The sequence below is a fragment of the Tursiops truncatus genome, chromosome 1 (assembly GCF_011762595.2).
Source record: "Tursiops truncatus isolate mTurTru1 chromosome 1, mTurTru1.mat.Y, whole genome shotgun sequence".
NCBI classification, from domain to species: Eukaryota; Metazoa; Chordata; class Mammalia; order Artiodactyla; family Delphinidae; genus Tursiops; species Tursiops truncatus.
In genome coordinates, this window is record NC_047034.1 from 73,315,343 (window position 1) to 73,339,537 (window position 24,195).

Consider the following 24,195-nt stretch of genomic DNA (forward strand, 5'->3'; position numbering starts at 1 on the left):
CACTGACTTACAAGGTTAGAAGGGACACACACTTAACTCTGCTCAGGCAGCATGGGGAGGAAAAAAGGCCTATGGCACTTACACGGCACATGAAGTCCAGGAGTGTGGCAGTGATGGCTGGGTGGGGCTTCATAGAGTGATGCATGACCAGGATGGCTGGCTCTGGAGAATGTGGAATTAAAGGGTCCCCCCACATCAGACAGTCTATTTCCACCTCCATAAAATGAGGTATCAATATGTATGAATGGCTCCAGAGAAAGCTATGTCTATCCCCGCCCCCCTCGTCCTGCTGAGCAGACCCAAAAGCAGACAACCCCCAAAACAGCTCATAGCCCTCGTCTCCCTTCTTGTCCCCAGCATTCAGCTTGGAGGAGGGAGGTAGTAGGAGAAGAGAAGCAGGAGCTAGCACAGCCTCTTCCTCTGCCTGGGCCCTCCCCACTCAAGCCCAAGCCTAAGGCTATGGGGCGAAGGGGGTGGAATGATCGCTTAGCCTCATCAAAGCAATTTTCCTTTTAGGTCAAGGGAGCAGTGATGAGGAACAACGGAACTGCTCCCAGATAAGCTGCCTCCACACCACGCTGCCCTCAGATTTATGGCCGCTATCACTGAGACAAGGCAGCAGGGCTTGGGGGATGGGGAGTGCTGCTGCCTGGTCTTGGTCACATACCTATGTTCATAATGCTATCCTTGTCTGGGCTAAAGAACAGCCAGTCGTAAAACAAAGCCAGCTTGGCATTAGAGGCAGCGACGTTTGACTGGAAAAAAAAGAAGAAAAAAGAGGGCTAGTTTCATCAACCAGCTCCCTTTCCTTCAGAAGCTCAAGGCAGATTCCAGGGCCCACATGACTGCTCCATCCATGAAATACAGTTTCTAGTGAGACAGGGTAGAACCCCCCGCAGGGTTGAAGGCACCCAAATCTGTATATGAGTGTGAGTACCCTGTGGTCTCACCAACCAATGGCCTGGGTTCTCACGCATTCAGTAGAACACATCCTTGATCCCACAGGGAGAACAGCTGGGCCTAGCGGGGCGGTCCCCTGATCACCCCTGAGCTGAGACACTCAGACTAGCCCCGCAGCTGCCTGTGCTGAGCTCCCCAGGCACATTCCTGAAGGAAAGACCCTTAGGCATAGCTTGTTGTTATATCTGAATCAGCACATTCCAAGGACCCAGTCAGACGGGGGAGGGGGAACTCTGTCAGAAGAGGTCAGAGGGCGGCTAGATGCCAGAGAACAAGTTTCCCACCCCGGGCACAGGGAGGAAACGCTGGGAAGGAAATGGCTCCACTGCGGATTCACTATGTTTGGAGAAGGGAAGTATCCAGAGCTGATGCCAAAAGGCATGGAAGTGAGGGTCTAAGGAACACAAGACTTGAATCTGAGTCAGGAACAATTCAGAGGAATAATCACATGTGGTTTCTGGAAGCTGATAGGAAAGACAGGGATGCCTCCGAAACCCAGGCTTGGAGATTGGCAGTAAAGGTATAGACGAACCTGTTCAACCCTAAACCCACATGGGAAATAAAAAGTGTAAGTAAGCTTCTAGAGACACTAAGGGAGGCGGGGCAAAGGCTGAGACACTCAGGAAGAAGAGAGCGAAAGAAGGGTCCTTAGCGGTCGGGTGGCCCAGAGGGTCAGGAAGAAGCATGGAAGTGTGAGACACAAGGGAAAGAGGGGCCCTTCACCACCCAGCAGCCTCCACCCCATGCCCAGCCCCTCACCGTGCATGTAGTCAGAAGCCAGCCAATGATGGCCCACCGGGGCAAGATATCTGAACTCAGCACTTCATTAGAAGGGTGGACAACCCCACAGATGTAGCGAATGAGGTCACAGCGCAGAGACTGACTGTCTGGGGTTGACAGGTACTGGCGCTGGAACCAATCCTGGTATCGCTTTTGTTGACCAAACCGCACCTGGGGGAAGAGGACGTTAGAAAGAAAGCTGGGAAGGGAGGGTGGGGTCTCTGGACAGAGGGAAATGAGCACCATTCAACTCTAGGCTTGACCTAGACCTCAATTTCTTCCCACAACTTATTCATTAATTCGTATTGTCTCTCAAGTCTCCCTGCCTTTGGGAAGACATCCTGATTTAAATCTTCCTTGATTTAAAAAAAAAAATGTTGTCTCCGCAGCACTGACTGAAAGCTTCCTGAGGCTGAATGACCTAACAGGATCATTATCCAAAGCATACAGACTCTCCAAACCTTGCATCAAGTCCTTCCCCTAAACAGACTCTAAGTGGATACAAATAGCAACCCTAAGGGGAAAGATCTAGATTTCCTCTTCTATTCTCAATTCAACCAAAATAGAGAGCAGAAAAGTTTAAAAAAAAAAGCAAAAAAACACTAAACCAACACCGTCCAATAGAACTTTCTGCAATACAACTTTCTAGATGGTGGCTATTGAGCGCTTAAAATGTAGCTACTCCAACTGAGGTATTGAATTTTAAATTATATTTAATTTTAACTAATTTAAATTGCAACACGTGGCTAGTGGCTACCACATGCGACAGCCCAGATCTAGACAGTTCTCCTGTATGACTTGGGAAACCGTAAGTTGGCTAGAGCAGTGGTTCCCTAACACCAGACTGGCTGCAGAGGGATTGCTGCCTGGAAAGTCTGTTACAAATACAGATTCCACAAGTAGATTCTCTGGGAGAGTAAGACCCAGGAAGGTGTATTTTTTTTTTTTTTTTTGCAGTACACGGGCCTCTCAATGCTGTGGCCTCTCCTGTTGCGGAGCACAGGCTCCGGACGCGCAGGCTCAGCGGCCATGGCTCACGGGCCCAGCCGCTCCGCAGCATGTCGGATCTTCCCGGACCGGGGCACGAACCCGTGTCCCCTGCATCGGCAGGCAGACTCTCAACCACTGCGCCACCAGGGAAGCCCAGGAAGATGTATTTTTAACATGCTCCTCAAGCAATGCTGCCATAATTCAGCCATGTTTGGAAACCAAAAGGCCGTAGCTCTCTTCCTGAGAGGTCATGGTTCAGCCAGAGGAACCGTGAGTTTAATTTCCCAGAATGAGCCTCTCACTCTACCCTTTCATAGCACATTTCACACTTGTAAATTACATTATTTGTATACAAGTATTGGTTTAATAACTGCTGTAGGTAAACCGAAAGCTTCACAAGAACTGGAATTGTAAGCCTTGCTCAACACTGTATCCCCAGTTCTTAGCTCCATGCCCAATCACACACTTGACCACCCCTCCACCCGGCAGTAACCAAGCGTAAGACATCTACAGGCTGAAGGAAGAAGCCTAGGCCAGCACCTGCAGCTTCTCTTCCTGCTGCAGTAGGTTAGCTTACCCGGGATGTCATGAAGAGGAGCTTAGTCTCCATGTCTGGGGTTAAACGACATGCTAGGAATTTTCGAGATGTTCTTGACTGAAGAAGCTGTAGGATACCTGAACCAAGGGTGCAAGGGAAGAGAAAAGAGAAGGCTGAGGACCAGAAGGAATAGAAAGCAGGTGGGCAACCTGAGCCAGGTACTGATGGCCAGTGGTCTTGCTCATGGGGAAATTCTAAGACATGACCAAGAGGTCGAGCACAGGTATAAGTTGGGGTTCTAACCAGCACCTGAATGATCTGCTCCAACCAACCACCATCCCCAGGACCAAGATATATTCATTCTTTTCTTCTACTGGCCATCCAGAGCCCCCTACTCACTTCACTCCAGGTGGCAACATGTGGGAAAGTTAGGGGAAAATACGGGGAGCCCTAGCCTCTCTTCCTGCTCCTGACCGTCCCATCACTGGGTCCTGGGATCAATGTGGGTTGTGGCATAAGCACGAGCTCTGGAGTCAGACAGACCTGGATCCAAATCCTGCCTCTGACACTTACTAGCTGTGTGGCCTTGGGCAAATTACTTAATCCCCTTGAACCTCATTTGCTTTACCTGTAAACATGGAAAGTAAAATATCCATCTTACAGGGGTGTCCTGAGGATTAAATGAGTTAACATACATGAGCCTAGCACACAGCAGGCACTCAAAACAACTCAATACACGTTCAGTATAAGAGCAGTACAACATAAGGTAAAACCAGGGCTTTCTTCTCCTTTCCTGACTACTGCACTAATGTTATGTGTGCACACGTACACACACACACGTGCGTGCTGGACGCGGGGTGGGCGAAGCTGCACAGTCACTGTTTAGACCATGAGGACCCTGGGAAGGGGAAGGGAAATGTAAAGGGCCTTGCTGGCAGAGGCACACAGAGACTCTTTTCCTCCCCCAAAGAGGATTTTGGCCAAGCTGGATCCTTGGAATTCAGAGGCATGAGTGCTCCTGGGGAGAAGCCTTCGCTTACAGGACAAATTCCAGCCCCTCTGCTGACTCAGTCTCACAAGCTGACCTCTGACACCCCTGACAGACTCAGTGAAGCTGGAAACTGGTCATCAGCTCCCCTCTTGAGCCAAAGAGCTGCCGGGACAGGAGGAGGAGGATCACAGTTCTCTGTCTCACTTTCTCTTAAATGACAGCTGGAGCCTGCCGAGTAGGGGCTGTCTGGGAGGGAAGCACCTGAACTGCCTGTGTGCCCTGCCGTTCTTACACCCAGCTGTGCTTGGCAGAGACTGCCCAGTCCCAAGCTTCCTCAATCTGACTGCCAACGCTCTCCTATCCACCAACCTCTGCCCTCTCGACACCACCTCTCAAGGACAGGCTGCCCCAACCCTTGCTTACCTGTGAACTGAGGACTCAAGGCCTGAGGGTTATGGATAATATCTTTCCAAAGCAGTTCAAATTCTGGTATCCTGGCAACATTCTGAAGTAGTCTTACGAGGTCTCGACCAATCATCAAACATTCCATGAACTAGATGGGGGGGACGGCAGGAAACAGGAAAGAGAATAGAAACATGGATTGTTTACCTGTTGCAGGGAGGAAGGAACAACATGTTCTAGGCAGGGGAGGAAAGAGGGTCGAAGGGGTTATACGATTTTTTCTGGAACCAAGGGTTGGCTCCAAGCTGTTCAGGGGAAGACAGCTGAAGTGGGGGACTGATATCAAGGATGAGAGGTTACTGGAAACTGCGGAAGCCCTGCTGGTTTTCACATTGATCCGTTGCCCTGTCCTCCGAGAACTGTTTCACTCCAGGTCAAGGGATACTAAGACTCAAAAAGGCTAGGGCTGGCAAGTTGAACCCCAGACATCTTACCCCAGAACTTGCTTGGTCCAACAGAACATTCCATGGTAATGGAAATGATTTCTATCTGTGCTGTCCAGAAGGATACCCATTAGCCACAGACGGCTAATGAGCACTTGAAATGTGGCTAATTCAACTAAGGAACTGAATTTAAAATTTTTGTCTAATTTCAATTAATTTTTTTTTTTTAGGCCATGCTGTGTGGCATGCGGGATCTTAGTTCCCTGACCAGGGATTGAACTACGCCCCCTGCATTGGGAGAACAGAGTCTTAACCACTGGACCGCCAGGGAAGGCCCTAATTTCAATTCATTTTAATTTATATTGCCACATGTGGCTAGCGGCCACTGCATTAGACAGCTTAACTCTAGCATCTGTCTCCCTTGGGAGATCTGACAGTGGACAATTCTCAATCCCACGTGATCCTGGCAATTACCCAGGTGGGTAGGTGGGGGAGACAACCTAACAGTGGGAACACAAGACAGCTTCTGTCTGTGGTGTGCTGTGCAACAGTGTTCATGAAGCTGACCAGGAAAATCCCTCGGATGCCAGCGTAACCGGCAGCATTCCAGGAACCAGGGCTACTCCACACTAATTTCTCCATCCTTCTATCCTCATTTGCCTTAGAGTGATGAAAAAACAACCGACCTTGAGCCACCTCCATCTCTCCAACACAACACCTCTGACCCCAGGTCACCACACAGAACAGAAAGAGGTATCCCATCCTGGGTTTCACTTCCCCACACTGTTTTTGTCCTCACCCGCTCCCGAAGCAGTGAGATGCAGAAGTCCACCTCCTTCTGCCGCAGGGCCTGCAGCTGGGCGGTCCCATGGTGGTCCACGATGAGGCGGAGGTATGTGTAAACAGCCATGGCAATGAGGATGCTGCTCTTCAATACCCATTCCCTGCAGGGAGGGAAGACACTGGCACCTGTACTCCGTCTAGACCCTCCCAATTCACCCCCACACTTGGCTCCAGTGCCTCACAGATGTTTGATGACTAACACTGGGAGTAAGTTTTTGGTTCCTTAATTGGCCACTCCTGCTGTCGTTAACTATCTTGGACTATTAACTGGCTAAGGTAGGGACAACTTCCTCCCACTCTACCAAGTGCCCGATAAAGGTTAAGTGCTAAATAAAAGCAATCTCTCTACCACGTAAGAACTTAGCTTCCAGTAAAATAATTTTGTTTGTTGACTCCGTCACTCAAACATTAACTGAGTGCCTATCGTGTGCCAAGCCCTGTCGAGGTACAAGGGACAGAGATAAGCCAGAGCTTCTGCCTGGCTCAGACTACAAAGAAAAAGGTTTGGAAGTGTCCCTCAGTCAGTGGTTCGTAAAGTGTGGCCCAAGGACCTCTGGGGATTACCAAGACCCTTTCAGGACCCTGGAGATTTCAGAACACACAGTGTCAGCTTGTCATTAGCAGCCCACCATGTCACAAACCTTCCCCTGGCTTGCTCTCTAGTCACTGATCCCACACTCCCAGTCAATGAGTCACCTGCCTTAAATCATAACCTGAAAAGAAGAACGAGATTTTGGATAGCAAACCTATTTTCCCGGGAGTTTTAGACGTTCCCTGAGGAAAGGGGGAAATGAAAGAGTTGTGCGTTCCCTGCTGCTTGAAAAGGGGTGTTAAGACACAGTGGGGAGATTACAAAGACTCCAATGCTGGCTCAAAGCACCAAAACTGGGGAGCTTTCTCCCCCAAGCAAGTAGTTTTTAAGGGCTTTGGCACCCCTGCTGGAAGACAGGGAACCAGAGGAAGAAGACAGGGAGTTTAATTAATCCAACCAGGCAACATCCTGATTCCGGAAAAGTGCTCAAGCCACCTAATTAAGAGACTCTGGCCTTTTCCTTTCACAGAATGAAAGCAGCAGCCAAGGACACAGGGATGGGTCTCCCTCCCACACCTGCTATCTTTTAATTCCATAGCCCTAGAAACACTTGGGAAGGAGTGACAGGGAAGGTGTGGAAGAGGACAGTTTTAAACTTCTAGGGACTCACTTGCATCAAAGGATGTGAGTTTTTTGGAGGGCAGGAGAAAAGGTAGGGCAGTTATCTGACACCTGTACACTAAGACTGCACTCTAACTGCCCAAATGAGTGGAATTCTGCTTTAAGGTATGGGAACAGGAGGTATCTGGCACCAGGGACAAAATGAGAAAAATCACTTTTTAGAAAGATTTGCTAGTGATGAATGTAACTGAATCCTGGGATGGGGTAATGAACAGAAAGAGAGATGAAAGTGAAACCCTCTGACCCAGGGCGTTAGGAAGGTACAGCGACCTAAGAGAAGCAGAGACCTGGTAAGAAACCACTAGGATCTCATGTGCTGTGTGCTGGTACCAAAGACGGAAGAAGTGCCGCCAGCCGCACCTGCAGCTGCGCATCCAGGCCCAGGGCACTAGGTGGCACTGCTCGGCAGACCTGGCCCAGCTTGCAAGCTCCAGCAGAGCACAGAACACAGCCACCTCTTTCACAAGTGTGAATAAGGGAGGAGGTCCATTCTTCTAAACCATCGGAAATATGGAGGTTATCAGCCCTCTCAATCACGTGACTACTCTGGTGTCCTCTCCCAGAATAGACTCTGAAATCAAGCAACAGGAAGACTGAGGCCACAGGACTCAGAGGTAGGCCTCACTCCCAAACAAGTTCATATATGGAACAGCCCTCATATTTTCTGGTCCTTTACTTTGATGGGGAAGGGAAAGAATCAGCTGGAAAGCCTCATGCCCTCTGCACCACTGGTCTCAGTGGCCTCCTCACTCCCACCACCGCCTGTGCCACTTCAACAAAAGGGGGGCATGGGTAGGATGGATAGTCTTGGAAGGGAGAAAAGGGGTACCTGCCAGGCCTGGGTGGCTGGCTGGCCCTACTCTGCTGAGCTCATTCTCCCCCACCTCCCCCCAAAAGATAAACATTCCATGGAGGTCTGGATCAAAAATAAACCCTTATCAGATGAAACGAGTTTTTCCTGGGCTCCGAGAGATTTTAGCAAAGACCTTCTTTCCCACTCCTTCATCCCTGAGCCATACCATGGCATTAATTCCTTCACTTGCCACAAATACACTGGTCTCTCCCTCCCCCACCTCATCCCCTCTAACCTAAGGTGTTCTTGGGCCACTAACAGTCCTCACACAACCCTTGCATCCCCATTCCCCACACTCACACCCACTGAGGCCATATCTGGCTCTTGCCCCACCCTTCACGATAGACTCTACCTCTGCTCCATCAGGATATCCAGAACACTCTCTGCCAACCAGATATTTTTTGCCGTAACATCCCCACCTGATCAAAGGGGGAGAAAACAGAGAATCAGAATGGCTCTGATTAGTGACTCAGCTAATCCAGTACACTTCTTCACCATCCTACTGGTCCATCCCTAACTGTTATCCCATCACTGATGTTCTGAGTGCTGGAAAGACTGTCTTCTGTTCTGTCACACTTTAAAGTTTCCCCCTTTGACTCCAGAGAGAAGGGAAGGCAAAGTTTGGGATTTTTCCAGAAACCAGAACTGCTACTTTTCCATAGACAGGGGGTTGGAATGGGAATACTTTGACCCCTGAAAGGGAATGTCTGGGAAGGAGATATGAAAAGCCCATGCTTGGAAAGAAAGGATGGTATTTCAGACAGGGCCTGAGAAGTGCAGGTGGCTAGCAAGAGCTGCGGTCCAGCCACTGGATGTCCCAAATCCTGTGTCAGGCTCATGACAGGCCAAGGGTTTCTTGCTTCCAGGTATCACCGTCTTGAGTGCTTGCTATGAAACTTCCTGGGGCTGAATTAAACATTCAGTAATGCCAGACCAAAGTCTTAGGATGAGAAGTGGGGACTCCCTATTTGGGAGAAGCCAAACAGGGAAGAAAGTACCAGGAGAGTGGATAAAAACAGCCAGTACAACAATGCTATGCCTTGCCCCAGGTCCTAATTTAAAAATTCCATGTTCACAGAGTCACACATCACATAGATTAAGGTTTATACACGTCACAACAGGAGCATCAGTGTTGTACAAAATCCTGAAGAGGAAGCAAAGAACCAAGGGGCAATGGTGAGATAGAGAGGCAGGGTCATTTTTAAACAAACACATGTAATTTTGGGGATAGAAGTAGCAGGGGCAGGCCTCTTGGATATTCAGTGGCTCAGACAGATGTCACTGATGCCAAGAAGATAACAAAACCTAAATGTCAGGGTCTGTTCTGTGACACAGTTCGTCCCTCAAACTGGCCCCAAGTGTTCAGAACATTGAGATGGAGCCAGAGAAGATGCCTGGGTTTCTGAAAGTACAGTGTGATGAGAACCAATTATTTTGCCCTTACTTCTCTCCCCATTCCTTCCAGATTCTTCCTGATCCAATATGCCACGAAACCCCAGAGTGAGGACTGGTTATAATAGGTCAACTATTTTATACCAGGCCTCGAGTTTGGCAGGAAGGAAAAGGAGGCAAGACTTATTGCTTCAAAAGGCCCCCAGTAATTTTTCAATTTCTTTCTGCAACATACGTGGCCAGAAGATGCCTGGGTCAAAAGGAAAGAGTCTAAGCAATCCAGGAATCAAGTCCTCAGGTACTTAATCATTCTCCATTGCCTGGATTTACGCTCTGGGCTGCTCTCCTTGCTTCTTTACGTTCTTGCCATCCAACTCACCGGCAATCTGCTTCATGAATGTCATGCAAACACCATCGGCTCCCAGAACCCCACTCTTCACTAGTTCCCGTACCAACCACACCAACTAAAGGAGAGAGGAAAAGACAGATGAAGAGAAAGTCCTGTGAATTTGAGAAAAGGGCTAATCCAATCACATTAGAATTTAGGTGTACAAAGGTAGTGGTATGTTACCCCCGATTCCTCCTTCCCTTCCCCTTAGGAGAGGATCCATTCTGTTAAGTCTCTGAGCTGGATCTCTCTTTTCTTTCTGGCCTTACCTGAGTACGGCAGGTATCCTGCAACTTCAAGTACTTCTCCATAAGTATCTGGTTGATTTTATTCAGGACAATATTCATGCCGTCACGACTCACCAGAGCCAAGTCCCGGTAACACTGTGAGAAGTGAGGTTTGTGAGCAGCCAGCAAGCTGAGGACAGGCTCCTGATCCCACTCATTGTGGGCCCCCTGCCCCCTGGCCTCTCCAACTTGAATACCACCAATGCGATATGAGTGGCAATGAAAGACTTTCCACTCTGGAAGGCAGCTATGTTCACCACTGTACCACCAACGCAAAGACTTTCCACTCTGGATGCCATCCTTCCACCCCAAGCCTACCCCTTGCTCCGTCACATAGGGTGGGGAAAAGGGACTGACCTACTCTAATAAGGCAGAAAAGCCTGCTAAGAAAGGCTCCCTGTCCCCTACCTCCCTTCTTAGGAAGCGTCATACTGTTTGATGCCACCAGCTGAGCAAAACAGGTGGAGGCCATCTGCTTTTCATCTGCCAGTAAAAGGTCACTGCAGAATGGGTTTGGTTGAATAGCCTGGAAAGGATCTCAAAGAGATTTTTAGACTTGTATTGACACAGCCAGATGAAGTAAAAGGCTAGGAGTATTAAGGAAAGAGGCTTCAGAGACCATGACCCCAGAAAGAAAGGGCAGAACCAAACCAAACTTCCTTAACTAAACACCTTTCTACTTTTCTCTGGGCTGCCCTTTGCTTCTGCCAAGTATTAAAAAAGGAGGGGTTTTAAGCACACCCAACTCTGGGGGAGGTGAGGGAAAGCATGCCAATTTCCTCTGAGAGCTCTTGTTTCTCTTCCCGCTAGAGCTTTTCTCACCCTGTCTCTCTACAGAGACCAGACTCCTGGAGGACCATCTTAGGGGACCTCATTAGCAATCTCCTTAGCCTGCTGAGTTCTACGCTGTCCGGGTCTCAGCACAAAGGGTAAAATTTAGATAGGCAGTATCCCACAACCTTAGAAGGCCAGTAGCAAGGACAGCATCAACGATAATAGCAATTATAATAGGGAACATGCATTGGCCTTGTGCACAAACTTTATATTCTCTTTATTGCATTTGAATCACATAATCACCCTATTTATTAACATCTCTGTTTTTACAGATGAGGAAACAGGCACAGAGAGGTCAAAGTGATTTGCCCCAGGTCACATTAGAGATAAAAGGAAGACTCAAGTCCCAGCACTGCAACTCTACCCTCCATGCTCTTAACCACCCCATACCACCATTAGAAATAACTAAAAGGAAACGAGGCTGCTGGGGATGTAGGTAAGCGTTTAGAGTGGCTTTGTGACTACTACATTTCTAAACTCGTTCATCCTAAGCATTCAAAAGAGAAGTGCTGATATTCCTCAAGACCCCTGCTCCCTGGCCTTGGTGTGTCTAGGGACTCCTAAGAGATTAGCTATTGCTACTTCCACTTCCTCTATTGTCCTTAAGTCAAAACAATCTATCTGATAAAAATACGAACACTTAGAGATTCCCCCATGTGCCATAAACTTTTCAAACCCAAAGGAGAATTTGATTATCTTCTGAATGCATCTGCAGAAGGAGGGCTGGGAGATCAACAGTACAAGCAAGGGAACAAGAAAGAGATAAGAGAACCCAGTGACCTACTGCCAAGTGCCGGTCAGTAAATGTGGTTCAGCCCTGGAGCCTCCCCTGGAGGAGTGAGTGACAGGATGGGCAGAGGATTGAGGGAAGCAGAGGCAGAAGGGAAACCTATGTCAGGCCAAAGATAGAGACACTACTAATCAGTAGTGGAGGAGCAGAGAGGAGAACAGAGAGGAGCCCTGTCTGTTCAAAACAAAAGCAGAAATCCCAGAAATGCAGAAGAGACCCAGGACAGGGAAGGAGGACAGCCCCTCGGGAGACACAGGGTCAGATGAAGCAAGCAGATTCTGTCTGCCTAATTCCATGCTCCATCTGGGACCTTATCAACCACAACTGCTGGTAACACATGGCAGCTCATGGTACCAGGAGTATCATATTCCTGATGCTGCAGTTGTCTCTCCAAACTCTGTGCCAGTTTGCTGCCTGGCTTGGAAGATAAGTAGATGGGGAAAAAAACTCAGTGGGAAACAGAGGAGAGGTATTCTCTCAAAAGAAAGGAGAGGTGACAGAATGGTGCTGAGGTAGCGTATCTGTCCTGTGTTGGGAGTAGTGATATTCCAGCCTAGGCCCTCATAGCCCCAGCTTTCTTTCTGGAGCTGCCTGCTGAGAGAAGCATGAACCAAGAACTGCCAGGGCCTGGACTTGACCTTTGATGAAGAGGGAACCTGGCATCAATGTTAAACCCTTTCCTATCACCTGTATCTACTGACAGCGAGAGGCTGCACAGAAGCTAAGGCCTCCAACTTAGCCTCCCACCACATTGCAGTCCCCCAGCCAGGCCTGCTCCCAGCTATTCAGTTCAGACATCAAATAGGAAATAAACTCAAAGAATATAAACACAAGAGCTGCCAACGCAAGTTAAGAAGGTAGAACTGGAACAAGATCCACGCCATGCATGTTCCACTCTCCACCAATACCTGACTGCTCTCTCCTTAACTAAGTTCTCGTGTTTAGCTCCACCTACTAAGAAGTCCCAGAGAGCTGGTCCTAACTCTTTGAACCTGCCTGCCAGCACTGACAGCGGCTGCTCAGCTCATGCCTTCCCAGAGCAGGCTTCTGATGTGTTCAAGACTCAGTTTCCACTACCACCTTCTCCAGGATCCCCACCTCCCACCTCTCAGGCCATGGAGATGTAGGAACAGCAGAATCTCCAACCCACCCTGAGGTTTCTGTTCCAGTGACAGAATTAACTCCAAATAAACCCTTAGGAAACACTCTCCCCCTTTTTTTTTTCTTTAACATCTTTATTGGAGTATAATTGCTTTACAGTGGTGTGTTAGTTTCTGCTTTACAACAAAATGAATCAGTTATATATATACGTATGTTCCCATATCTCTTCCCTCTTGCGTCTCCCTCCCTCCCACCCTCCCTATCGCACCCCTCCAGGCGGTCACAAAGCACCGAGCTGATCTCCCTGTGCTATGCGGCTGCTTCCCACTAGCTATCTACCTTAAGTTTGATAGTGTATATATGTCCATGCCTCTCTCTCGCTTTGTCACAGCTTACCCTTCCCCCTCCCCATATCCTCAAGTCCATTCTCTAGTAGGTCTGTGTCTTTATTCCTGTTTTACCCCTAGGTTCTTCATGACTTTTTTTTCTTAAATTCCATATATATGTTAGCATACGGTATTTGTCTCTCTCTTTCTGACTTACTTCACTCTGTATGACAGACTCTAGGTCTATCCACCTCATTACAAATAGCTCAATTTCGTTTCTTTTTATGGCTGAGTAATATTCCACTGTATATATGTGCCACATCTTCTTGATCCATTCATCCAATGATGGACACTTACGTTGTTTCCATCTCCGGGCTATTGTAAATAGAGCTGCAATGAACATTTTGGTACATGACTCTTTTTGAATTATAGTTTTCTCAGGGTATATGCCCAGTAGTGGGATTGCTGGGTCATATGGTAGTTCTATTTGTAGTTTTTTAAGGAACCTCCCACTCCCCTTGTTTTAAACTGAAGCCTAAAACAATGCATTAGGATCAGTCCTCATCAGTAACTCCTACCTAAAACTTTTGCAGTACAGAAAGTACTTTGTAAGATAATCACCCTTTTAGGGAGAAGGATTAAAGCAGTAAGAGGTCACAGATTCTTCTACCATACTCTGACCTGGCTCAAGGCCTCTGAATGAGTCAGTGCCTGATAGTTCCTCACTTGCCTAAAACTGTATCCTCCTGGGCTTCCCTGGTGGCGCAGTGGTTGAGAGTCCGCCTGCCGATGCAGGGGACACGGGTTCGTGCCCCGGTCCGGAAAGATCCCACATGCCGCGGAGCGGCTGGGCCCGTGAGCCATGGCTGCTGAGCCTGCACGTCCGGAGCCTGTGCTCCGCAACGGGAGAGGCCACAACAGTGAGAGGCCCGCATACCGCAAAAAACAAAAAACAACAACAAAAAAACTGTATCCTCCTAAGTCCTGTCTCCACCCCCTTTGTCTGAAAAGGCCTGACCTGGGGGCCTGTCAGCCTAGAAGGCTCCTAGGTAGGGGATGTACTTGGAAACCTCCAGCATGTGCACATAATCCTGGTGCAGCTATCAACCAACTATGAGACCCAAGGTGAGGGCCTGGGGCCACCCTCATGGGGCTGTCATAGAGCAAAAAAAAGACAAGGTGCTCTAGTTCCTTGTCATGTCTGGATGGCCAAATTCATGACATAATAAGCATTTATAACGCACAGCCCTGTGGCCTCTCACTGCCAGGTCAGGCAAAGAGCTAGAAATACTACAGGGCCCTGCCCCCTTCACTGAAGTTTACTGATGTACCCTAGCTGATTCAGATCTCACCTGAAACACAAATAAAACCAGCGGGCAAGATGAATTTGCACTAAGATGACTAAATAAGATTTTAATTGTACGTATAAAAACCCACCACGTGAGAGAAAACTAAACCTTAACCCCAACCCTTCACCGCCATCTTTGCCAACACTTTCTTTAAAATAGAGGGGCTAGGCTGGATCACATTACTGGTTAACAACACTAGATTGGAGACATTCATTTGTCTTCAAGGATCTCGATGATAAATTCAGTATGAAAATGAAATGCTAAATTTTTTTTTAAAGATGTTTTTGATGTGAACCATTTTTAAAGTCTTTATTGAATTTGTTACAATATTGCTTCCGCGAGGCATGAGGGATCTCCACTCCCTGACCAGGGATCGAACCTGCACCCCTTGCATTGGAAGGCGAAGTCTTAGCCACTGAACCACCAGGGAAGTCCCTGAAATGCCAATTTAACTCAACAATGTCCCAGCCCAGAAATGGCCTGGGAAACCAAGGGCATTGGTTCCCAAGGCCATTCACCAACTTGTGAATACTTGCTACCCTACCACCCACCCTCACCCCAGATCCTGCTCCAGTTGGCATCAGGAGTACAAACACATCAGGTTGCCACGCCCGTAAGTCCTTCCCCTGAGGTTAATTCCAACAGCTAGGCCAGGGGACCATGGGCATCCGTCCTTGTCCTTGGGAATGATTTTCCCTTGGTTTTCCTTGAACAAACGACAATGTGTCTGACCTCCAGGTTTCTTACAGGTACACTGGGAGTGGTTTGGGGGAAGAGAACAAAGCCACCAGTTTCACATGGCTTTTTGAGAGGATTAAATGAAATGTGTCTGGGACTTCCCTGGTGGTCCAGTGATAAAGAATCCACCTTCCAGGAGGGAAGGGGAAGCTGGGGCGAAGTGAGAGAGTAGCGCTGACATATATACACTACCAAATGTAAAATGGATGGCTAGTGGGAAGCTGCTGCATATCACAGGGAGATCAGCTCGATGCTTTGTGACAACCTAGAGGGTGGGATAGGGAGGGTGGAAAGGAGGCGCAAGAGGTAGGGGATATGGGGATATATGTATACATATAGCTGATTCACTTGTTCTGCAGCAGAAACTAACACAACATTGTAAAGCAATTATACTCCAATAAAGATATTTAAAAACAAAAAAAAAGAATCCGCCTTCCAATGCAGGGGACACAGGTTCGATCCCTGGTCCGGGAGCTAAGATCCCACATGCCGCAGGGCAACTAAGCCTGCGCGTCACAACTACTGAGCTGGAGCGCCTCAACTAGAGAAGAGAAAACCCGCATGCCACAACTAGAGAGAAGCCCGTGCACCACAACGAAGATCCCGTGTGCCGCAATGAAGACCAGACGCAGCCAAGAAAAAACAAATAAATAAATGAAATGTGTCTGGATAGAGCCGAACACAATGCTGGACATAGAGCATGTTTGTTTCCTTCCACACTCCTTTTGTTCAAGGAAGGGGCAAGGAGAACAGTGAATTCCCCCTCTCCAAGCTCTTCTCTTGTCAGTGCCATGCAGTTAATGCCAGATACCAGACATATGTTTCTAAACCATCATGCAAGATTCAAGGACAAAGAAAGTGGAAATCTAGAGAGGCAAAAGACAGGATTTTGCTCCTTTCTTATAGAAAGAATGGAATCCAAAGAGATCATCCTGCTCAGTCCCTCGCCTCAGGAAGGACTTCTCTTAAACCATTCCACATAAAGGAGACTCCTCTATTTGTGAAGAACCCCAAACTAATTTTCATACGGTATTCCTCAGGAAGTCTGACTCCAGTGTACTCTTTTTTTTTTTTTCCAGTGTACTCTTAATCACTACATTATTACTGCCTCACCTAACATTAAGCTGTCTTACTTATTTATTTATCTATCTACCTATCTATCTATTTATCTATTGGCTGCCCTGCGTGGCTTTCAGGAACCTGGGCCACGGCAGTGAAAGCCTGGAATCCTAACCACTAGGCCACCAGGGAACTCCCAAGCTGTCTAATTTAAATCCTACTTGCTGCAATGTTAAACCTGGTTTCTGTTCACCTGCACTGATAAAACCTGCAAACTACAAGTCACGCTCTTCTGGATAAGAACTCTCAACAGACTTGCTTATATTTGTGCTCTTCTCTGGATTAAATCCCACCTCTTTTAGCCTTGACTCATCAATCTACAATTTTTTTTTAAGTCTTTATTGAATTTGTTACAATATTGCTTCTGTTTTATGTTTTGGTTTTTTGGCTGCCAGGCATGTGGGATCTCAGCTCCCGGCCCAGGGATCCAACCCACACCCCCTGCATTGGAAGGTGCAGTCTCAATCACTGGACTGCCAGGGAAGCCCCTAAGTCTACAATTTAAAACTCTCTAAATGCTTTTTCACTCTCACAACTGCCTTTTCTTGCCTTTTAGCTTCAGAATCTGGAAAAAGAGAAAGGACTTTAGTCAGAGTGACCAATTTACTGAGTGAAAAGGGAGTTGCAACTATATTTGGAGAACAAGATGATCTAGCCCTGGTCAAAGGGTGTGGTACTATTCCAGTTAAACCATAAGTTCTACCATATTCTCAGATCATATCTGAGAGGGGAGTGTGGGTCCAGAGAAGGGAGTCTTACCTTCTGGGCTTGGGCAGGTTCGGTGAGGACAAGCGTGAAGAGGCCCAGGCAGATTTCCTCGTGCTGTGGGGGGCCTTTGCATACCTGGGATATGAGGAAAAAAAAAACTAGTTGTCACTCACAGGAGGGAAGTTCTTGAGCACAGCTGCTCCCAGAAAATTTGGGACTCTTGAGTGATCTGCAAAGGAGAATCATCAGCTCTTAAATCTGATGATTCCCTTCTCCTAAAAGTGATGGGGCATCTGTTTTAGGAGAGAGGTGGAGGGAAAGGATGGACCCATACTGCTTTCTCCAAGGCTTGATGAAGGATAGAGGCAGAAAATAAAGAGTGTTTAAAATGAGAAAAAAAAACAAAACCCTACTCCACACCTTTACCAGACCTTAACAGCCTTTAGTAGAAAGGGAGCTACAAAGAGTCACTCATGGATTAACAAGTGCACCTACCAAGTCAAGACCTTGGGCAAATCACTGAACCCCTGATATTTGTAAGGTGAAGACATAATAAGAATAATTACTACTAATAAGTAAGAAATATTTACTGAACAGTCACTATGTGCCAGAAACTACTCTAAATCCTTTACATGTATTACTTTGAATCCTTTCAACCTCACAGACTGATTAAGAAATGCAAAAGATCAAATATGTGAGAATGATTTACAAAGAAAAAAGCCACCACAGAACTATGAGTTATTTTTTAAAGTTGTTATTCAAAGACACCTAAGGCTCCAACAGATGGGATTCCCACATTAAGAAAGAAAGAGAGGAGAGGGGGGTGGTGGTGGGATGAACTGGGAGACTGGGATTGACATATATACACTAATATATATAAAATAGATAACTAATAAGAACCTGCTGTATAAAAAGTACATAAATAAATAAAAGAAAGAAAGAGAGGAGTTGGGAAGCCTGGTTCAGGAAACCAAGACCTTAACTTCAACCCCCTAGTTCTTAACCACTGAAGTCTTTCCATCTTTTTTTTTTTTTTTTTCTTTCCATCTTTTTGATCATGTCTGAAAGCTTTCAAAGAAGCAGAAATGGGTACGGGGAGAGTATTATACTCACGTAGGCATTGAGGGCGTCATTGGCCTCTCTCTCTGAGACACCAGTAGTCATCGATGTCACAATGCTCATACATCTTTCCAACCTCTGTGAAGGGGTGAGAAAAAATTCAGAGTGCTCCATACCACCACCTGTGATGTACTTCTGGCCCCCAATAAAGCTTTTTAAATATTTAAATCTCATCACGTCTCTAGACCTAACTACCAGTTTACAAGTCACCATGAGGATATAATCAGCAAAGTCCAGAATGTATAAATCATGACAGGCTTCCTGATTTCTTTAACATTTAAATTGCAAGGAAAAAAGCAGGGAGGGAGAACCCCATGTATTAAAAGAAGCTTAAGGGAATTCCCTGGCAGTCCAGTGGTTAGGATTCTGTGCTTTCACTGCCGGGGCCTGGGTTCAATCCCTGGTAGGGGAACTAAGATCCCACAAACCACGAGGTGTGGCCAAAAAAAAAGAGGCTTACGATTTCAACCCCTTGAATAAAATAAGAATCCATGAGTCTGTGCTGATAGATATGTACATACATGATAAATGAAGGGAAAGCTCTTCCTTACAGTGGAATGCCAACTAAAACTGCAGAAGGAATGACAGGAATAATAATTGATTCAGGCAAATATCATCAATGAATGGTAAAACCAGAGGCAAAACTTTCACAAGAGAATATTTACATAGGTTCAAAATACTAATTACAAAGAGAAAATAACTGTAGGAAATCCTGAAGGATACCACCTTAACCAAGTGATCAGAGTTAATATCCCAAATAACAAGACAGACTGACAGCTGACATACGCGCCTCTGATATGGTGCACTGAAAAGGCTAAACATCACTTCTATGGTTTTCTTGCCCAAAATGAATAATCTCAGTCTAATCATGAAGAAATTTTGACAACCCAAATTGAGAGAGATTTATAAGATAACTGGCCTATCAAAGTGTTTAAGGTGAGGGACAGAGATAGGACTAAGAATTAAAGAGACAGTACACCTAAATGCAATGTGTGATCCTGGACTGCTATAATGGACATAATTGGGACAACTGGTAAAATATGAATATGTACTATAAGAGTAACGTATCGGGCTTCCCTGGTGGCGCAGTGGTTGAGAGTCCGCCTGCCGATGCAGGGGACGCGGGTTTGTGCCCCAGACTGGGAAGATCCCACATGCCGCAGAGCAGCTGGGCCCGTGAGCCATGGCCGCTGAGCCTGCGCTCCGCAACAGGAGAGGCCACAACAGCGAGAGGCCTGCGTACCGCAAAAAAAAAAATAAAACAGGTATTATGTAACAGAGGATCCTTGTTCTTAGGAAATACTCCCGGAAGTATTTAAATCTTAAGTGGCACTGCAGCTGCAACTTACTCTCAAAACATTAAAACAATAACATGTATATAGAGAGATAATGAAAAAGCAAATGCAGCAAATGTTAACAATTGGTGAATCTGGGTGAAGAGTATATGAGAGTTCTATGTCTTACAATTTTTCTCTAAGCTTGAAATTATTTTAAAATAGTTATTAGGGCTTCCCTGGTGGCGCAGTGGATGAGAGTCTGCCTGCCGATGCAGGGGACATGGGTTCGTGCCCCGGTCCGGGAAGATCCCACATGCCACGGAGCGGCTGGGCCCGTGAGCCATGGCCGCTGAGCCTGCGCGTCCGGAGCCTGTGCTCCGCAACGGGAGAGGCCACAACAGGCCCGCGTACCACAAAAAAATAAAATAAAATAAAATAGTTATTAAAAAATTAAAGGGATATATCAACTGAATGCAACAAATGTGTGATCCTTGTTTGATTACTGATCTGAAAAACCAATTATAAAAAGAATTTATGGGAATTCCCTGGTGGTCCAGTGGTTAGGACTCTGCACTTTCACTGTTGTGGGCCCAGGTTCAATCCCTGGTTGGGGAACTAAGATCCCGCAAGCCATGCCACAGGGGAAAAAAAAAAAACAAACAAACAATAAAGCACCTGAGGAACTTAAGGAAAAAACCTTAAAAAAAAAATTTTATGAGACAGTCAGTTTGAACAATGAGTATATTGTTACATTGAGGAATTATTGTTAATGTTTTTAGGTATGATACTGTGGCTATGTTAAAAAGAAAAAAGTCCATCTCTCACAGACATACATATGAAATATCTACAGATGAAACGATACAGCTTGGATTTGCTTCAAAATAATCCAGAGGAGACTAAAGGGAGATAAGACAAGATTGCCATGTACTGATAAGTACTGAAGCAGAGTGATGGCTCCAGGGCAATTATACTATTCTATTTTTTTATGTTTGAAATGTCCCTCCAAAAAGATAAAAACAAACTTTAAAATAAAAATGAGTGTAGGAAAGAAAAGGACTAATGAAGAACAAAAGGCCAAACTAAAACCTTCCTGGGTCTCTAGTCAAACAAAGGTGGGGAGAGCTGCATTAAAGTCCATCCAAGGACCCTTCTTAATTACAAAGGCTAACTCTAAGACAGCATTTGCTCAACCTTCTAAGGAGATCTTAAGTCACTGATCCTGTTCCAAAGCATTTAATACTAAACACTGAGAAAATATTGACAAAATGTATCTCATTTAAGTCAGTGAGCCTCTCCATTATTACCACCTAAACTACTTCCTGAGTCTTTTAAAATTTTATCTTGAGGATTAACCCCAAAACTGTTTAAGAAAACCACTTACCAATTCCCAGTGATAATGATGCTAGCAAAACAGGGACAAAGGCAGACAATTTACCTCCCCCAATCCTAAAGGTCATCACAAAACATCTTGTTGAGAACTACCACATTGTCAAGAACCGACAAATAAGGGCAACAGGAAAGAGGTCTAGGAATGAAAGACCACCATGTTTCTCCTTTGACCATCATCCTGAGTTTGTCTACGTCCGTCCCTACCTAAGAGCAAAGCAGAACTGAGTGTTAAGACAAGGAGCTCCCATAGCCACAAAAATTCAACCTAAATTAGGCCCAAAGCCACCCAGGTTTGACAACATCACTCCCCAGCATCAGGTCTGACTATCCTCCAAATTAGGTCAGATAAGCGCGCTGAGCCTTAATCAACAGCACCTGCGTACTTGTGAAAAGGAGCTGTGAGATCACAGGAAAGCTGAGCTGTAAATCTCACAACCCACCTCTCCCACAAACTCTGAGATCCATCATTACCTAGCCCAGCTCCTATATGATAGGGGGAGGGAGGAAAAAAACCTCAGGTTGTATTTTCTCTTTTTAAATCTTATCCCTCTCCTCCTAAGATAGTTATCAATGACTGGAGGACCAGTTCCTCCAGTTGCTAAATCCAGGGTGTTCTTGCTGGGAGCTCTGGGAGGCCTTGCTTATCTGGCCTGGGTTAGCAAACAGTTTCAGAGTGGAGGAAGACGGTGAGCAAGCAGCAGCACAGCATCCTAAAACCCTAGATATTACTTCCTACCAAAAGGAAGAAATCTCTGTGGAATCAACAGAGATGCGAGGGAAGTCAAAAGAGCAGCTGGCTGAGGAGCCAACTGACAAACAAGGAAGAGAGGTTCCCTCCACCACTGGCAAGCCTTAGGCTAATCTTAGGTGAGTTACCTAACTTACCAAGACTTATTTAATCCTTTACTTATAATACCCTGGTTTTCTTACCTGAAAAATAGAGACAAAGCCTATATCACAAGGTTGCTCTGAGGATTAAACAAGATAACATACATGAAAGCACCTAGCAGGTAGCCTCAGTTGAATTAGACTCTATTCCATCTGTGAAAAAGCTCAGCGATCACACAACTAAGTCCATGAGGACCAGACAGCCCCCCAACGCCCCCTGCCACTACTTCTAATGGCATGCCCTCAAAGATCCCTGAAAACTGAGCCCTCCTACTACAGGACGTGGGTAAGTCCCTGACCAGGCTGCAAAGCTTCCTCTCCTACTTTTGCCTTCTATGAGAGAAGAGTAACAGGAGAGGGGAGGAGGCCTGATGGATGGACCCTGCACCAAGGTCCTCACACAAAGCTGGATACACAGCCCTATGGGCTGGCCTAGTTTCTAGCTGTGATGTAACACAGAGACCTTGGACTAAACCAGGTTTCTCTAGGCCCCTCCTCAATATTCTAAGCTCCACTCAGAGGCCTGAGTCAACTCTATGGGTCACTGCCCGGTCAAGAAATAAAAGTGGCCTCTTGGAACAGTGAGGCCCAGCTAAGGATGTAGAAAGTGGGAGAGTCCAGAATTTGGAGGCGTGGATAAAAGCAATGAGGAAAGAAATGTGAGGGTCAGTCCTTCCTAGGCAGTAGAAGTATATAAAAGATGCTGCTCTTCCTGAACTACAGAAACTACTTTCCCAAACAGAGATGGGAGAACTAATTACAAATCATTCAGAATGATTGAAGGACCACATCCCCTCAAAGAGGGCTGCAGGAAGCCAGATCCCTACAATCAACCAGCAGTACCCCTCTCCCCCCCAGTCTCCAGAGGCCCTTTGTAAAGATGGAATCACACACGCACCTGCCAACAACTGCTGGCAGAATGACTCTGTTCAGAGTAAGCCCTTCACAACGGCACCTCAGAGCTGAGTAAATATTTACCATCTCTAGGAGCTTCTAAAATAATTTTTCTAGTACTAAAATTACCTGACCATGGTTTCCATGACAGCGCAGTAGATGGAGTGGGGGTAGAAAGCGGGGAGGTCTTCTAGTTTGCAAGTATACACCTGAAGCTGGAGACTGAAGTCTGAGGATTGCTAACCTCTCAGTTTCCCCTCCCTCGGCCAGGTGAACATACACTTTGTTAAAAACTGTATATTGGGCTTCCCTGGTGGCTCAGTGGTTAAGAATCTGCCTGCTAATGCAGGGGACACGGGTTCAAGCCCTGGTCTGGGAAGATCCCACATGCCGCGGAGCAGCTACGCTCGTGAGCCACAACTGCTGAGCCTGCGCATCTGGAGTCTGTGCTCCGCAACAAGAGAGGCCGTGATAGTGAGAGGCCCGCGCACCGCGATGAAGAGTGGCCCCTGCTTGCCACAACTAGAGAAAGCCCTCGCACAGAAACGAAGACCCAACACAGCAAAAATAAATAAATTAATTAATAAACTCCTACCCCCAACATCTTCCAAAAAAAAAAATCTGCCTACCAATGCAGGGGACACGGGTTTGAGCCCTGGTCTAGGAAGATCCCACATGCTGCGGAGCAACTGAGCCCGTGCGCCACAACTACTGAGCCTGCGCTCTAGAGCCGGCAAGCCACAACTACTGAAGCCCGCACGCCTAGAGCCTGTGCTCCACAACAAGAGAAGCCACTGCAATGAGAAGCCCGCGCACTGCAACGAAGAGTAGCCCCCGCTCGCCGCAACTAGAGAAAGCCTGCACGCAGCAACGAAGACCAACGCAGCTAAAAATAATTAATTAAAAAAAACCTGTATATTAAATACTGCCCCTCTACGGGAAGTCAGTGGCCTTGAGGGACTAAAATCCAAAGGCTTAAGGAAAAGAAGATATGATCTGACCTACAAAATCCCCAAGGACCCACATTAGTAAAGAACTACTGAACGAACTGGGTTCCAAGTATTCTACAACCAAGAGTCACTTTTATGTGAAATTAGGATTTAAGGGGAAAAAAATTAGAGATGACTCAAAGCCCATTCCCTGGAGAATCTTCACAGACTGGACGTGAATTACTCCTTGGAGAAAACCTGGAAGGGACATACCTCTAACCAGATGCAACCCTGAGACTTGTCCATAGCTTAAGAGGAAGTTCTAACTTGTTTGGGCCACAGCTTCTGCTTTTAGCCTGATTTCAAAGTGGACAGGGTCCTTCTCCACAGAGGAGTGACCGGGAGCTTTGAAGCCTTGTGAAACTAGGAGCTACATGTTTTAAACCCCTCCAATCTTTGGCACTATTTTCATCTCATTCCTCAAATCTGGATGGGGGTGGGCAAGAATTCCCCATTCAAAGAGAAGAACAGGGCCAAAGAGAAGAAAGGATACAACAAATGCTCCCTTGGGTAGAAAAGCCACAGTCCCTGCCTGGGATGCTCTTCACCAGTGCTTCATTCTCCAGGCCTCTAAGGGGCTTTCTCATCACTCCC

At 46.7% G+C, this 24,195-nt stretch overlaps 1 protein-coding gene across 4 annotated transcripts in view; it reads right to left on the reverse strand.

Annotated features, from left to right (window-relative positions):
- The window catches only part of INTS3 (integrator complex subunit 3), a 39,210-nt gene that overhangs the window by 12,184 nt on the left and 2,831 nt on the right, over positions 1–24,195 (reverse strand). For 2 of the 4 annotated variants that reach the window (XM_033858593.2, XM_033858594.2), the window contains exons 2-12: positions 18,159–18,242; positions 17,097–17,180; positions 10,063–10,176; positions 9,785–9,869; positions 8,366–8,432; positions 5,904–6,048; positions 4,683–4,812; positions 3,308–3,405; positions 1,720–1,911; positions 668–755; positions 83–162 (exon numbers count right to left, since the gene is read on the reverse strand). In XM_033858593.2, the coding sequence (XP_033714484.1) occupies positions 83–162; positions 668–755; positions 1,720–1,911; positions 3,308–3,405; positions 4,683–4,812; positions 5,904–6,048; positions 8,366–8,432; positions 9,785–9,869; positions 10,063–10,176; positions 17,097–17,180; positions 18,159–18,242 (1,167 nt within the window). The remainder of the gene's footprint in view (positions 1–82; positions 163–667; positions 756–1,719; positions 1,912–3,307; positions 3,406–4,682; positions 4,813–5,903; positions 6,049–8,365; positions 8,433–9,784; positions 9,870–10,062; positions 10,177–17,096; positions 17,181–18,158; positions 18,243–24,195) is intronic. The other 2 variants (XM_033858598.2, XM_033858605.2) reach the window with 1 other exon arrangement.